General features: G+C 56.1%; 2 protein-coding genes across 6 annotated transcripts in view; one reads left to right on the top strand and one right to left on the bottom strand.

The window, feature by feature from the left end:
- The window catches only part of PDCD11 (programmed cell death 11), a 42,007-nt gene extending 35,052 nt beyond the window's left edge, over positions 1–6,955 (top strand). The window contains exons 28-36 of one of the 2 annotated variants that reach the window (XM_061198530.1): positions 555–677; positions 1,059–1,365; positions 1,558–1,674; positions 2,358–2,507; positions 2,729–2,976; positions 3,671–3,839; positions 4,428–4,581; positions 5,073–5,238; positions 5,972–6,955. In XM_061198530.1, the coding sequence (XP_061054513.1) occupies positions 555–677; positions 1,059–1,365; positions 1,558–1,674; positions 2,358–2,507; positions 2,729–2,976; positions 3,671–3,839; positions 4,428–4,581; positions 5,073–5,238; positions 5,972–6,143 (1,606 nt within the window). In that variant the 3' untranslated portion in view covers positions 6,144–6,955. Of the gene's footprint in view, positions 1–554; positions 678–1,058; positions 1,366–1,557; positions 1,675–2,357; positions 2,508–2,725; positions 2,977–3,670; positions 3,840–4,427; positions 4,582–5,072; positions 5,239–5,971 lie in introns of both variants that reach the window. The other variant, XM_061198447.1, reaches the window with a different exon arrangement.
- Positions 6,342–13,110, bottom strand: CALHM2 (calcium homeostasis modulator family member 2). Of its 4 annotated transcripts, none has more exons than XM_061198650.1 (3): positions 12,654–13,110; positions 9,918–11,407; positions 6,342–8,580 (listed from the first exon to the last, which is right to left on the bottom strand). In XM_061198650.1, exons 2-3 carry the CDS (start codon positions 10,470–10,472, stop codon positions 8,164–8,166), a joined length of 972 nt encoding a protein of 323 aa, XP_061054633.1. In that variant the 5' UTR covers positions 10,473–11,407; positions 12,654–13,110; the 3' UTR covers positions 6,342–8,163. The 4 variants fall into 4 exon arrangements, with proteins under 4 accessions (XP_061054633.1, XP_061054717.1, XP_061054797.1 ...); XM_061198734.1 differs by having other exon boundaries at positions 9,918–11,358; XM_061198814.1 differs by having other exon boundaries at positions 9,918–10,631.
- Positions 13,111–14,621: the final 1,511 nt, after the last annotated feature.

Genomic DNA, 14,621 nt, shown 5'->3' with positions numbered 1-14,621 from the left:
GGTGGAGCCCGGGGACGTGGACCAGCCCCGAGTGTTCTCCCGGGGCCTGTCTTGATTGGCCCGCTGCTCTCCCTGGTCACCATCTCTGGAGGGAACATGAAGGAAGGAGAGTCTGTGTTCCCACCAGTGTTTTAAATTCCAAGTCTTTTTATACTTTCAAAAAAGTTTTGAATTACTCTTGTTTGGGTTTTTTGACAAAGAATATGGCATGTCCATGGTCATGATTTGTAAATGTTCCATGGACCCGCAGATGTTACAGCCTTCCCTGCTGTAATTATGTTTCCTCATTTTCTTCTGGTCTTTCTAGCAGCTTGTGAGTGCATTGTGATGCTCTGATATGGGGTAAAGAATATCTTTCAATTATGTCTTCATTACGCTTGATGATTTTTCCAGTTTACAAAACTCTCTTTATTTTGTTGAGTGCCAGGAACCTCATGTCTGTCCTAAATCCTCATCACAAGTTGAGTCTCTGGGAGAGTGGAGGCATTAGGCTTGGCTGGGGACTCTGTTGCCGTGTTTCTGACCACAGGACCCTTGTCTCTCTCTCCTGTCAGCCTCGGCCCCTCAGTTACAGGTTTGGCCCAATACCCACATGTCTCCCAGTACAGCCTGTCCAAGAATGCCCCTTATGACAGGTATCTCCCCGAAGGCAAGCTGCTCACAGCCAAGGTCCTAAGGTAGGTGCTCTTCTCTCTTTCTCACCTCTTTCTCTGGGAACGCTGGGTGGAGATGGAGAGGTGAACTCTAAACATAATGGCTTAGGCAATGGTAAGGAACGATGGATGAGCTCCCTTTGTGTGGAGCCTTCTACCTCAGCTCCTAAAGGCAATTGTGGAGACTTTCCTCTGCACAGGCACCCATCTTTGGGGACGGAGGAAGCGATAGCACAGCGGCCCTCTGTATTTTTCTACAAAGCAATTGTGCAGATCATTCCTGAGATTACTGCACGGATTCCAAGGCAGGTGGGGGCAGGGCCCGAAAACTGCGGGCTGCTCGCTGTGACCATTGTGCTCCTTATGCTGTCCTCATGGTCCGCTCGCCTGGTCTCCCTGTCGTAGCCTGAACCGCCGGGAGAACCTGGTAGAGCTGTCAATCCCCGCCGACGACACTGGAAAGCCGGACGTGTTTTCTGCCTCCCTGGGACTGCCACTTCCGAAGCAAGAGGGGAGGGAAACAGAGGCAGAGGAGAGAGACTACAAAGGAGAAGAAGAGAAGGAGGAGAGGAAGAATCAGAAACAGAAAGAGAAGAGGATTGGGAAGGGGCAGGAGGGGGCACAGCTGCCCAGCAAGGGGAAGAAAGAGCCCCGGCAGCCCCAGGCGAAGAAGCTGGGCAAGCGGCCGCGCCTGGAGTCTGGCAGTGAGCAGGTAGGGCCCTCGGGGAGGATGGCCTCCTTCACAGGAAAAGGAGAGCCTTCCAGAATCCGCCCGGCAGCCGCCTCGCCTCAGCCTCGTGGACCGAGAGAGGCTGAGTTTGGGTGGGGAGAGGGTACCGCCCGGGGCCGCGGAGCGGGGGGGGGGAGAAGCCAGGCTCAGCGTCGTCCCCGCCTGTCATCCCAGGAAAGCGGGAACAAGAAGCAGAGGAGAGCTGCCCCATCCGAGGAGGATGACAGCGGTGTGGAAGTGTACTACAGGGAAGGAGAAGAGGAGGTGGAGGAGACGGATGTGCGGCCCCAGGTGAGCGGCGGCCGGATGCGGGGGAAGAGCCGCCCCAGGAGGGAGTCCCTGCTCCCTGGCCTGGGTGCTGGGCTGTCCTCAGCACCACCCTCCTGTCTTCACTTTCTGTAAAATGTGAGGAGGTGGGGTGTCTAGTTTCCTCAGTTGGTCATCAGCTCCTGAGAACAGGGCCGCTGCTTCACCTGTTGAGTGGGCTGTGAAAGTCAGTTCTAGTCGTTTATTAGCTGGAGCGGAATTGAATTAGTGGGGGTGGGGGGACGGGCAAAGGAAAGGAGGCTTGTCCGTCTGAGCCTGTGTCCTGCTCTGAGAAATGAGGACAGCACTCCTGGGACTGAGGGCAGGTGTGGAAGGGCTTCCCAGACTTCAGGTGTCGCATCCCTGCCACCCTCGGAACATCTGTCACACCTCTGTCCTAGCTCTACTGCTGTTTTATGCCTGCACGTTTATATGTGTTTGCCTATGTAGCTTTTTAAAAATATTACTTAAATCTACTTATTTACAAAGGAAGCTTTCATGTCACTCCTAAAAGTGTCCCCAGTGGACCGGGGCCTAGCCTGGCCGTGGGAGGAGAGAAAAGGTCTCTGGGCACTGTGGGAGTCCCTGCCTCTCCGGGTGGAAAGGGACTGCGGAACAGGGGCAGCCTGGGCTCAGTGCTTTTTTCACATGTGCCTGTGATCCTCCAGGAGAAGCAGACCAGGCCGGCAGAAGCACCCCGGCTGCAGCTGTCTTCCGGCTTCGTTTGGGATGTGGAGCTGGACACTCTGACCCCGGCCTTGCCACCTCATGGAGAGAGCTCCGACAGCGAAGAGGACGAGAAGCCAGAGCAAGCCACGGTGCCGTATTTTCCAGGGCTTCGTCCTTTCTGCAGGGACCCTTGGCGCCGGTCTCCTGTGCTCTGTCCTACCCTGGGTGTCTTTTCCGAGGAGTGGGGCCATTTCAGGCTGGGAGTATTTGCGGAGCTCGGAGGCTGCCCTGCCAGCTCCTGACTTCCACCACAGACTTCCCCGGGGCTGAGGAGCAGATTACTCACTTGTTGTTCTGCCTTCCACAGCAGAAGAAGAAAAGCAAGAAGGAAAGGGAGCTGGAGAAGCAGAAGGCAGAGAAAGAGCTGTCCCGCATTGAGGAGGCGCTGATGGATCCCGGGCGGCAGCCGGAGTCGGCAGATGACTTTGACCGACTCGTGCTGAGCTCCCCCAACAGCTCCATCCTGTGGCTGCAGTACATGGCCTTCCACCTGCAGGCCACGGAGATCGAGAAGGCCCGGGCCGTGGCCGAGAGGGCGCTCAAGACCATCTCCTTCAGGTCTCGCTACGCCCTCCTGCCTTGGGGCCCTGTCTTTCTCCAGGGGGGGCTGTGTCTCCTCGGCAGGCTGGCGGCAGTTTGGGCGGCTGCCACCGGGCGCCCGTGGGTTCACAGGCTTTCTCTCAGAGATGTGCCGTCTGTGAAATAGATCTGCTCATTTATATTTTATAGTCCTCTTCACCGAGCTAGCTAAGGGTAACATTTACACGAGGCATGGGCCCTCAGTTAGGTGCCCCACTTGGAGCAGAAGTACAAGAGGGAAAACACCTCTCCACACACCTGGGCGTAAACGCTGTCGGGGACCATTTTCCAGGCAGAGGGTAGAGCGGGTTTCCCAGATGCTAGTGAAGAGGGATGGCGCTCCTTTGCATCATCCTCTTAGTTTGGGGGGAGAGTCAGACCACAGATTCCTTCCAGTCCAGACCTCAGGTCGGTTTGAGATTTGGTAGGTTTCCTTCCCAGGAGTGGAGGCAGAAACCAGGGGAGCCCCAGACCCCACAGCCATGGGGTCGGGGTCCCTGCTTCTGTGTGAGCTGCAGTGGGGACAGGGCCTCTCGGGGCCTGCACTTGGGGGTGGGAACTGAGGACGTGGGTGGAGCCTGGGGAGGAGGATGTAGTTCCGGTACCCCGATGGCAGTGGGGGGCTCGTTGGGCCAAGATGATGGAGCTCACGTGCTGACTGCTCTCCCTCCAGAGAGGAGCAGGAGAAGCTGAACGTGTGGGTGGCCCTGCTGAACCTAGAAAACATGTACGGCTCCCAGGGGTCACTGACCAAGGTCTTCGAGCGGGCCGTGCAGTACAACGAGCCTCTCAAGGTCTTTCTCCATCTGGCCGACATCTACACCAAGTCAGAGAAATTCCAGGTAGGAGTCTGGGCCAGGCGGCCGGTTGCCAGGGGGACCTCAGCCACTTAGAAACGAGCTCCTGGGAGTCCCAGAGGCAGCCGGGAAGTCTCAGGGGAGAACAGCTGCATCTGGACCCAGTCGTGCCCCAGGCTTGCTCACCTTCCGGGTGGGAGAAGTCGTTTCCCCCACCTCCGCTCTGGGAATGTGGGGCCGGGATGAGGGAAGGGAAGGGATAGCAGACCCCGGGGTCTATCCCTTGGGATGCCAACGGGTGTCACCGACAGGAGGCGACATACCCCAGTAGCCCTTTTTCATCTCTCCTTCTCACCCTCGTCATGCTCACGTTCTCTATTCTAGTCTTAGGACCTCCTCACGGCACAGGCTTAGGAGGGAGACTCCCCATCATGCGCTCTCCTCATCCTGTGCGCCTGCCTTCTCCCTACCCCCCCCACCCCCCCCCCACCCCCCCGCATACCTGACACTGGGCCTGGATACTGATGGAGTCTGTGAGCCCAGGTCTAGCTTCCCACGAGTGTAGCTGCCTGTCTCTGCTGTTGCCCCCTCCGTCTTAATCACTCTCCTCAGCTTATGTCGTCTTTCCCACAGGAAGCTGGTGAACTTTACAACCGGATGCTGAAACGTTTCAGGCAGGAGAAAGCTGTCTGGATCAAATACGGCGCCTTTCTTCTGCGGAGGGGCCAGGCTGGGGCCAGTCACCGCATGATGCAGCGAGCCCTTGAGTGCCTACCTAAGAAAGAGCGTGAGTGCTTGTTCCCACCCACCGGCCCAATTCCAGGGCTCAGTGGGCTGTCTCCCATCTGGGCAGAGGGCTGGGGGTCTCCTCATCCAAGGGCTGGTGTTAGGAAAGCCTTGTGGAGCATACGTGGCTATCTCTCTCTTGATCGTATGCTCATGAACATAGCTCGTGTTGCATTTTAAATTCTAAACTCCGAAGATAGAGGAACAGAAAGGAATTAGCACTAATTCTTTTGCCTCTGCCTGCCCCATGGCCCACCTCTCATCCCCTGATTCCCCCTTCTTGGTCCAGAGAGTAGGATGCCTGCTTTTGGGAGTCATAGATCAGTGCCCATCTGTGTATTTGGCCCTAAACCCGCCCCACTGTCCCTCTTGTCATCATCTAGCTCTTAGGACCCAAGAGCAGGGAATCAGGCATCAGACTCCGTCCCTGTAGTGTAGTGTGTTGTGATGAGGGAATCTGCTTTCTGTGTCTGAATTGTCCTCTCCCTGCAGACGTGGATGTGATTGCCAAGTTTGCCCAGCTTGAGTTCCAGCTGGGGGATGTAGAGCGCGCCAAAGCCATTTTCGAGAACACGCTGAGCACCTACCCTAAGCGCACGGATGTCTGGTCGGTCTACATCGACATGATCATCAAGCGTGGCAGCCAGAAGGAAGTCCGGTGAGAGGGGAGGACAGGCTGAGGCCTAATTGCCTGTTGGGGGGTTGGGAACATTGGCCACTTGGAGGAGTTTTAGCCCCCCAGCAGCTCCCGGAACCCCAGTTCTCTTACTCTGTCTGGAAAAATGGCTTTGACATGACATGTCCTATGACATTCACGTTTCCAGTTTCTTTTCTGCCTCAGCAGCTAGCCTCTGGTCTGGCTGGAACCTTGGGTGGGAGGTAGGCTAGCCCCAGGCCTGGGAATCAGGAGACTTGGGTTTTCCTCATAATTAATGCTGAGCCTGGCTCTCATTGTAGAGAATGTTCATAGGCATGATCTCACTGATAACTGCCAGCATCCCCTCAGGGCAGGGAGGATTAGAGACCGGTGGACTTCGGTCCAGAAAGAACTGATGCCTCACCCAAGCCCATCAGTGAGTTTTAAGCAGAGCTTTCCTCACAGAGCCACACCTCGTTGCCTGTCCCCATCCCATCAGCTTTGTCCTGATTCACTGTGTGACTTCAGGCCAGTAAGTCCTTTAACATCTCTGTTCCTCTGGAAAGTGAGGGTGGTGGTCTCCCTCTCCACAGACATGATGGGAGTTTATAAAGGAAATAAAAATAAAGGTAGAAATGGTAGTGCTGGATAACAGAGGGCCCGGCTCCAGAGCCTTAGAGCAAGTGGGTGAAGGCTAGCTAGGAATCGTGTGGCCGGGGACCAAGAGGCAGACACTGGCTGCTCTCCCTCCCAGGGACATCTTCGAGCGGGTCATTCACCTGAGCCTGGCCCCCAAGCGAATGAAATTCTTCTTCAAGCGCTACCTGGACTACGAGAAGCAACACGGCACTGAGAAGGATGTGCAGGCGGTAAAGGCGAAGGCCCTGGAATACGTGGAGGCTAAGAGCTCCATGTGGGAGGACTAGTGGCCAGCTGGCTCCGAGGGCACTGGTGGCAGTGGGCCAGCCAGGCCGACCCTCAGGCGCCTGGGCAGTTGAGAAACTGTGTTGCCTGAGGACTCTGTTTAAGTGTTGCTTTTTCTGCAGCATCGTGGGGTAATCCTATCAAGGTAAAAAAGGATTTAAGATTTCTCATAATTCCTTTTTGTTTTAAGAACCAATTTATTTCATCTTTCTCCTTTTCTGGGGCTGCTCAGTGGTTGCAGGCAGTAGGCTCCTGGGCTCCCAGAAAAGCTGAGAGTCTCTCCTTCATGGGAGGTCCCCGGGGAGCAGGAATGGAGGGCCGCCTCCCGGGGACTCTGTGGTCAGGATCCCACTTTGGCCCTAGCAGGCTCTTGGTCCAGCTAGTGGGGGTCAGCAGGGTCCGGAAAGCGGGTCGCTCTCCTAGATCGCAGAGTCTCTGGGCATTCCCTCAGCCTCAGCTCAGCTAGTACCTCGTGCCCCTTTGTGGAGACTGTGAGGCTGGGACGTAGATCCACATGCTGTGTGGCTTTGGGAGAGCTGCACAGTTTCTCTGGCTCCCTGTAGCTCCCCTGAGGAGAGCTTGCTGGGCGGAGGGCCTTGATTGACTTGCTGGTTGTTCCTTGAGTCCTGAGGGAGAGGGGACATGACGGGCCCGCTATACCCCCACCTCCCTGTAAAGTTCACAGAAAGACTGTCTCTCCTCCTCCTTGATAAGTAATAATCCTGTATGTTCTAGAGTTCCTCGAGGCCAGCACAGACCCAGCTAGTTGTTGAAGCCAGTTCATTTTTGGCTTGGTCTTAAGGGAATTAAAGTTTTCTTGGGCAGAGCTTTAAGTGTCCTGAGAGCTGGAGAGCTTTTCCTTGGGAAGTGACTGAGTCATATGCCAGAAAGCAGGACAGGGACAAGGGAGAGAGCATCAGAGATTTAAGAGGCGGTGGAGGGGCTCAGGCAGGGGCGGGCATGGGAAGGAGGCAGAGCAGGGCTTGGCCTGGTTGTTGGTCACTAGCTCTAGGTTACGAGAGCTAGACTGCCCTACTGAGTGCAAGGGCAGGATCTGCTGACTCGTGAAATTTTAGCCGAGCTTCCCTCTGAGAAAGGCCGGGTTCCATCTGTTTCCCAGATCAAATCAGAAAACTGAACCCAGTTAAGACATCATCAATGCCAGGGCCTTCCTGCGTGTGGGAACACCTGGCTCTCCCTGTGCCCCAGGCTTCCCTTCCATCCATTTCAGTCTTGCCCAGAGTCTCTGTCCTCTTCCCTCCCCAGGAATGGGATTTGGGCCTGTCCCCATGACCTCCAGCCTGCTGTGGCATGGCCCATCCAATCGTGCGGACACCAAGCTAGTCCTTTATACTAAGACAAGCTTTATCAAAAATTTATAGAAAATAAAGCTAGAGGCGTACATTGGGGGCTGCTTCCCAGCTGAGCAGCACCGGGCCAGGTGTCCATATGCAGTTACACATAATGTTCTGCACAAGGAGCCTGCTGGTGAGTTTCATTGTCACCTGGCTCTGCTGTCCGGGGCTTCCCAGACCGGTGGGACTGGGTCCTACCAGTCGAAGGTCATCCACATCATAGTTAATTAAGGACCAGTTCTGGGAGGGTCTTTTCTCCAAAGCTGTTGACCATGTGGCTGGTGGCAACAGGAGAAGGAATTTCTTCAGGTCTGAGAGCCTTCCTGCCAGAGCTGACCATGTTGTCTACTAGCTCTCACATCTGTTCCCCAGTTTTACTTTGTGTTCCTTTTTCCTGGCCTGTTTCCCCCAAAAGCTATGGTTAAAAAAAAAAAAAAAAAAAAAAAAATCCCCTCTGGGGAATTCCCTAGTAGTCAGGTAGTTGGGACTCCGCACTTTCACTGCCGAGGGTGCAGGTTTAGTCCCTGGTTGGGGAACTAAGATCCCACAAAGCGCCCCACCCCACCCCCCAAAAAAAAAATTCCCCTCTGATGCTGATGTGAACAGACCATGGGGTTTTGTTTGGGACCAGGTAGTGTCATTGGCAAAGAGTGTGGGAACAGGACCCTTAGGAGGCGAGCAGGGCCATCTCTATGTTGTCTTGGGCCGTGCCGTTGCCCACCAGACCCTGGGCCCACTTGTGCAGGCGGCTGTAGAGTGGAAGGCCCTGGTTCTCGCGGTACAAATAGACGCCGGTGATGGCGTTCCACTGTGGCCGTGGCTGTGTGCCTTCCACCGGGAACTTGGCAACCAGCTTCTCGTCATCCTCGTTGAGTGCCACGAAGCCGAAGAAGCGGTGCACGTTGTTGGCAGCCAGCACCCGTGAGTGCACCTCGGCCGTGCGCTGGAAGAGCTGGTCCTCGTTGGCCCGGTACTGCGCCCAGTAGGCCTCCTGGTGGTAGCTGAGTGGTGAGCAGTAGTGCTTGAGGCACTTGGTCAGGAACACCAGGATGGCCACCACACCGATGAGCAGCCACCCGAAGAGCTGGCCAGAGAAGGGGCAGGGTTGAGGGCAGGCAAGGAGCTGTCTGGACCGCCAGCGCCCCAGTAAGAAGTAGCGGGAGCTGGTCAGAGCATGTGGGCTGGGCTGAACCTGACGTCACAACCGCCTGAGAGCTGTCACTTCCCTGGCCGCATTTTCTGCTCCTCTGAGGGTGGCAGGCCCTTCTGACTGTAATTCCTCCTCTTTGCCCTCACTCCCTTGAGCTCACGCCGTCTCTGTACTTAGACTTAGCCTCCTGCGATTTCAGCTGCCATTCCTGCAGCCCTAAGGGCCCCCTCCACATCATCTGAGCCCACCAAAATCCAGCTCAATCTACCAGGCTCAGCCCAGATACCACTTCCAGGAAGCCTTCAAAAATCCCTTCTGGGAGCAATTTTGCCTTCCCTAAGTCCTCATGGCCTGGTTCCTCTTATATCACCATTCTCTGCCTTGTTTTGAAATTACCCATGTGTTTGTCTCTCTTGGCTATGAGCCTGTTGAGGGCTAGGACAGTCAAGGTCATCTTTGTTTCCCCATTTAAGCCTGTACAGAGAGCTGTGAGCATTTGAGCATCATCAAATACATTTTATTTCTCTCTGTCTACCACCTTCCATCTCCTTTGGTGCTGTCTCCAGCCCTGCTTCTACTTGTGTTTCTTCTGTACCCAAGAGGAGCCCTTTAGAAAATCTTTGCTCTTTCCCATCTCTCCCTCATGCCCTGCTTCTCTTAAGTGAATACTTCAGCTGTTTTTCTGCTTCTGCCCAGGTCTCTGCCCTTGCCCTCTCTCCCTGACCAACTCCGCTCCTTCAGAACTAAGCCAAGGCTGAGACTAGGATCAGGGCGGCAGCTGCTGCCTCCCGACTGGACACCCTTTCCTGTCTCAAGGGACTCGCCTCCTGTCAGCAGTGCCTGCGGCTGACTCGGTGCTGGGCAGGGGCCTTTCCTGGGATAGGAGCATATGCTCATCCCTCGAGCCAGCCACACTCCACCATCAGCTCACGGTCGACAGCAAACGTTTCATAAGACGGCAGGGGTTCGTGCTCAATCTGGCTGGAGCGAAGGGCTTAATCTGTGACTGGGATCAAGGCTTGGTCTGAGCAAGAAGAATGTTCCTTTAATGTTTAAAACTCTCTTATTGGGGATGGCATTCACCCTTGCCCCACCAAGCGCTGACGCATAGTTACCCAACTCTGATGCCTGACTCTGATAATCTAGTGACTTCCTGGAGAGCTCAGCCCCTGAGGACTGACTCCAGCGTTAATACTGGGTCATCCCGGCACCTCCCCACCAGCCACCATGTAGGAGAGAAAGAAGAGGAGCTTCCCTTGGCACAGGCTTACCTGGGACTCGTACTTGAGCCTGCGGCTGACCTCTTCCCGGCAACCTGACAGGTGGGCAGGGCCCTCCCCACACGGGAACCTGGCCAGGATTTCTGTGGCCTGGCCCAGTGGGAAACTGTCTTCCCCAGCTGTGAGCGAAGAGGGGTCCACGAATTCGCTGAGAGCACAGACATAGGCCTCACCGCGCAGCAGAGAGATGACAGACCAGGTGATGGGGGCCACGGCTGCGCGGCCCACAATGGAGCTTAGAAGGAGGAAGTTGGGGGCGGCCGAGCAGTTCTTGGTCCTCCGGTACTGGCACTCGGCAACCAGGTTCCAGGTGTGGTTGTTGAGGATGACGCCGATGAGGAAGAGCACCAGGGCGGGCACACCGATGGCTGTCAGCCCATACAGGTAGTTTCGGGCTGGTGAGCAAGGGCAGTGGAAAGCCACCACACTGAACAGCTCCTGGCTGCCCACCGTGCCCAGTGCCACCAGCCCGTTGAAAATCATCACATCCTTGCTCTTGAAGAAGAGTGATAAGAAGCGGAAGTTCTCTGTGATCAGGGCTGCCATGGTGACGGGTCAGCTGGGGGACCGATGGCAAGGGTGGAGGCAGGAGGACACTGGGACGGTGGCTCCTGGTGGGACTAGGAAAGCGCACAGGCTACGGGCCCCTGAAGGCAGGGCACAGTCTTGCCATTTGATCCCCTGCAGTGGCTGGCCTGGTGCTTCCTGTGGGACCGTAGATGACTGATCAGTATTTGCCTCTAAAAACAGGGACCGAGGGGATCTTGTGTAGTCAGGCTGGTGAGAAAGGAAGGAGACTTGGGGAGCCCCAGGGCCTGGGTGGAGTGAGAATAGCCACCGTTCACTGAGCTCTTACTATGTCGGGCGCTTTACGTCCGTCATTGCCCATCGTCAAGATCCTGCACTGAGCTCTGATATCCCAGTGCACGTAGGGAAGGTGGAGGCTTCCTTGGGGTGAGTGCTTACCAGGCTCACATATGAATGGCAGAGCTGAGATTCAAGCTCAGCTCTATCTGCCTCAGACACTTAGGTTCTTGTCATCAGCACAAGCTTCCCTTGAGGTGGGGACTAGGACTGGCCCTGTGGCATTGGGGACTGTGGGCTGTTGACTGGCTTTCCCTTTGGGATTCCAGGTACTGCTAATGTGCTGGGGGACCTAGAACTATTTGGAGGGTGTGTCCTCAAGGTGTCTAGCCCATGGGTATAAAAGCCGGAGTAGGTGTCCTGGTGGATAAGGGACTTGGACTTGATCCTGTGATATGGGGGGGTGGGGGGTGGAGGAAGGGGCCTCCAGTCAGTGGTGAGCCTGGTGCAGCAGCCCTGGAGTTCATAAGAACCTATTCATGTTGGAGACCTCAGGCTCTGGACTGGTTTAGGAGATGCTGGCTCTCAGCACACTTCATGACCTTTCTCTGGACCTCAGTGTCCTCATCTGTGGAAAGAGGATAAGTCATCTGGTCCTTGCTCTCCTCTTAGGAATGCTGGAGGAAAACGAAAGGGAAGAAACAGTGCCTGATAGTTGCCCTATATGTGAAACCCTCCATCTCACCCTGTCCAGTCCTGAGGGTGCCTCCCAGAGGCGAGGCAGATGGGGGATGATTGTCCTTCTGGCAAAGATCAGGAGACTAAGGCCTCAAGAGGATAAAGTGCTCTGCTCAAAGCTATTCAAATATGGAGGTGCCTGGACAGGACTTTTGAACATGACGTAAGGAGGCCTGGGAAGTGGACAAGGGTGGGTCAAGCTAAGTGAGCCCTCTATTTTCCTGGTTTCCTACTGACATTGCTCTGCGCCCATCCGCAAGAGCCCTGGCAAACCTCCCCTTCCCCACCCGTTACCCTTTCCTTATCCAGCAGCTCTGTTCCACCGAGGTCCCTAGGCCTGGGGACCGCCCAGCCGGCCAGCAACTGGAAGCCTTGATGAAGGCTAAGGCTTGGCCATACCCACCACCCTCTCTCGAGCCTGCTTTGCCTTGGTCTGGGCAGCAGATGCGCTGGCAGCCTGCCAGGAAGTGGCCATGGCCTCGGGCTCCAGCCATGTTCTGCCCCAACTCCCTTCCCAGGCTCCACCCACACAGGCCAGGGTGTGGCCCCATGTTCTTCTCTCCATCCCGGGAGTGAAAAAAGTCCTCAGGCCAGAGGCAGCTGGGGAGTAGAGGGATGGAGCAAACAAAGGTGGGGAGACCTGCCCATATTTCCTTCTACGCCTCTTCTCTAGACCACCACCCCTCCTAATCACTGCCAAGGTGGCCAGATGGGCTGGTGCAGAGCTAGGTGGCCACGAGGAGGCCAGATGGGCTGGTTTCCAGGAGGAGGAGGAGACCTGACTTCCCTAACTCACTGCCTGGGGGCCCAGGGGCTCCAGCCTAACTCCTCGGGAAAGAGAGTTTGTGATATTGCTGGGGATGAACGGGTTAAAGGCAGCCCCCTCTCCCTCTTCCTTCTCCCCTCTTGGCTTCAGGGCTCCTAATATGCTCCCCTGGGTTCAGAAACCACCCAAAGTGGGGTACAAGATGCCTGAACACTGGTGGATGGTGAGCAGAGGAGGGAACAGGCTATCTTCTGAGACTACTGCCCCTGGCCCCCAGGCCCGGGATGGGACCTCCACCAGCAACAGTCAGGACAGGAAACAGGTGGCTGGGGACTGGGGGCCTCAGCAAGGGGCCTGGCTCCCCGGGACAATCCCTCTGGGCAGCCTCGGAGGGGCCCTGCCATGTTCCCCTTCCTTACCTGGGGTCAGCTGCGGGCACCGGTGGCCTTGGCCTCCACGGAGCTGGGCTCTCCAAGTGACCTGAGGACATTGGAGCTCCCGGGCATGGGCCAGCCCGTGCCCTCGGCGGGCTCCCTCCCGCTTTGCTTCTGCTCCGGAGAGACCAGCAGGGCCTGGGGCTGGTGGTGTCTTCAGAAAAGTTTAACTCCAGAAAAGAGGCAGAACCCGTGAGATGGATGGTTCACGCCAGCCAGTGGAAAAACCGCCTCCGGGCGGGCGCCAGGCAGTGGGGCCGGCGTGGGGGGGGGGGGGAGGGCGCGAGGGCGGCGCGGGGAGAGGAGAGGAAGTGGAGGGGCCTGCGGCGGCTCGCCTGCCTTCTGAGGCTCCACGCCAGTGGGACCAGTTCCGGGCCAGGCAGGGGGCCTCAGCCAGATCTGGCCCGGGCCTGCCCTCCAGGCCGGTTTCGGGAACATCCCCTGCTTGACCTCCACTGACAGAAGCTGCCGGAACCGAGTCCCAAGCAGGGTTAGGGGAGAGGTGCCACCAGACTGACGCTGCCTCCTAGCGGGGTGTGCAAAGCCAGGGGTACCCCTCCCCTGTTCTGGCCCTTCTCCCTCAGAGCCGTCCTGCCCCTCTCTGAGCAAACCCTCCCCCTGCTGGCTCTTCTGTCTGTACTTCAGCTAGCTCCCCAGGTGCTGCTTCAAATCTCAGGAGCACTGATGAGGAAATTCTGGGCTCTAGGGATTTTCTAAGGCTCTGTGGGTAGAGCTCTGACTGGTAGGTGGAAATTACGAGGAGGCAGGTTTCTCAAGGAAGCCCTTTGTAACAATCAGAGCTGCCCAGCCTGTCCTAGAAAATGATAATGAGCCCCCCGTCTGGGGGAGTATGCAAGCTGAGGCTGAAAAGCCATGAGTCAGGAATGCTGAAAGGGAGAGCCCTGTCCAAGGACAGTCTAGATGACCCCCAGGATCAAGGGAGAGACACCCCCCCCCTCCCTCAGACCCCTGTCTGCTCTGCACTGCTTGTGGTTCTGGGAGCATGGAACTGCTGAGTGACATGCTGGCCTCCCTGAGCTGGGCTTGTTCACATGCAGGAATAAAGAGAAAAGGACCAGTGTTTATTTTTTCACATCCTACCATGTGCCAAACAAAGTTCCCAATTCTTCCTCAAAAGTCATCCTTTAACCTCACTATAACCCTAAAAAGCAGGTCTTTGTAACATCCGTCTTATAGACAGACAACTGGGGGTCAGAGGGATTGGGTAACTGCAGGTCCTACAGCCCCAGTATTTGAACCCAGGTCTGTCCGACGCAAAACTTTACTCTTTTCTTCATATTTTGTACCTCCCAATACCTCTGGGCTGGCTTTTCCCACTGGAGCCCACCACCCCGCAGCTGCCAACACACCCCTGCTCTTTACTCATCTGACTCTTCCCCTAGAGCAAGTCCCACCTCCTGGAGGAGCCCTCCAGCCCACCTTGGCTTCCAGGTCTCGCCCTCTTCCCAAATAATTAAAGGGAGGGAGACTGGGTCTCAGAAGTGGGACTAGAGGGAAGGATGCCTAAGAAAGAATGGAAATTATTAACACAATGTTATAGGGATCAAGATCAAAATGAATTCTTAGATGAGTGGGACTTAGTCTCAAAGATGTCTGGGGGGTGGGGGGCGGCAAGAAGCTCATCTTCTCGGCCCTCAGCTTCCCCCTCGACAAAGGTAGCTCCAGTTCCTTACGTCCCCTCCCCCTACGTCCAGGAGGAGGAGGAGGAGGATAAGGGCTCAGGTTTGGAAACATACATTATCCGCCAGAAACTGAGTGCCTACCACGTGCCATGCACTTTACACACCTCACCTACTTAATGCTCACACAAGCCCATGAAGTAGGTGCCTCATCCCCACTGTACAGATGAGGAAACTGAGGCACAGAAAAATGAAGCAACTGACCCAAGGGACACAGTTTGTAAGTGGTGGACCCAGCATTTGACCCAGTTCT

The sequence above is a fragment of the Eubalaena glacialis genome, chromosome 1 (genome assembly GCF_028564815.1).
Source record: "Eubalaena glacialis isolate mEubGla1 chromosome 1, mEubGla1.1.hap2.+ XY, whole genome shotgun sequence".
Classification (NCBI taxonomy): Eukaryota; Metazoa; Chordata; class Mammalia; order Artiodactyla; family Balaenidae; genus Eubalaena; species Eubalaena glacialis.
The sequence above is the reverse complement of the archived record's forward strand: the minus strand, read 5'-3'. Positions and strand labels throughout refer to the sequence as shown.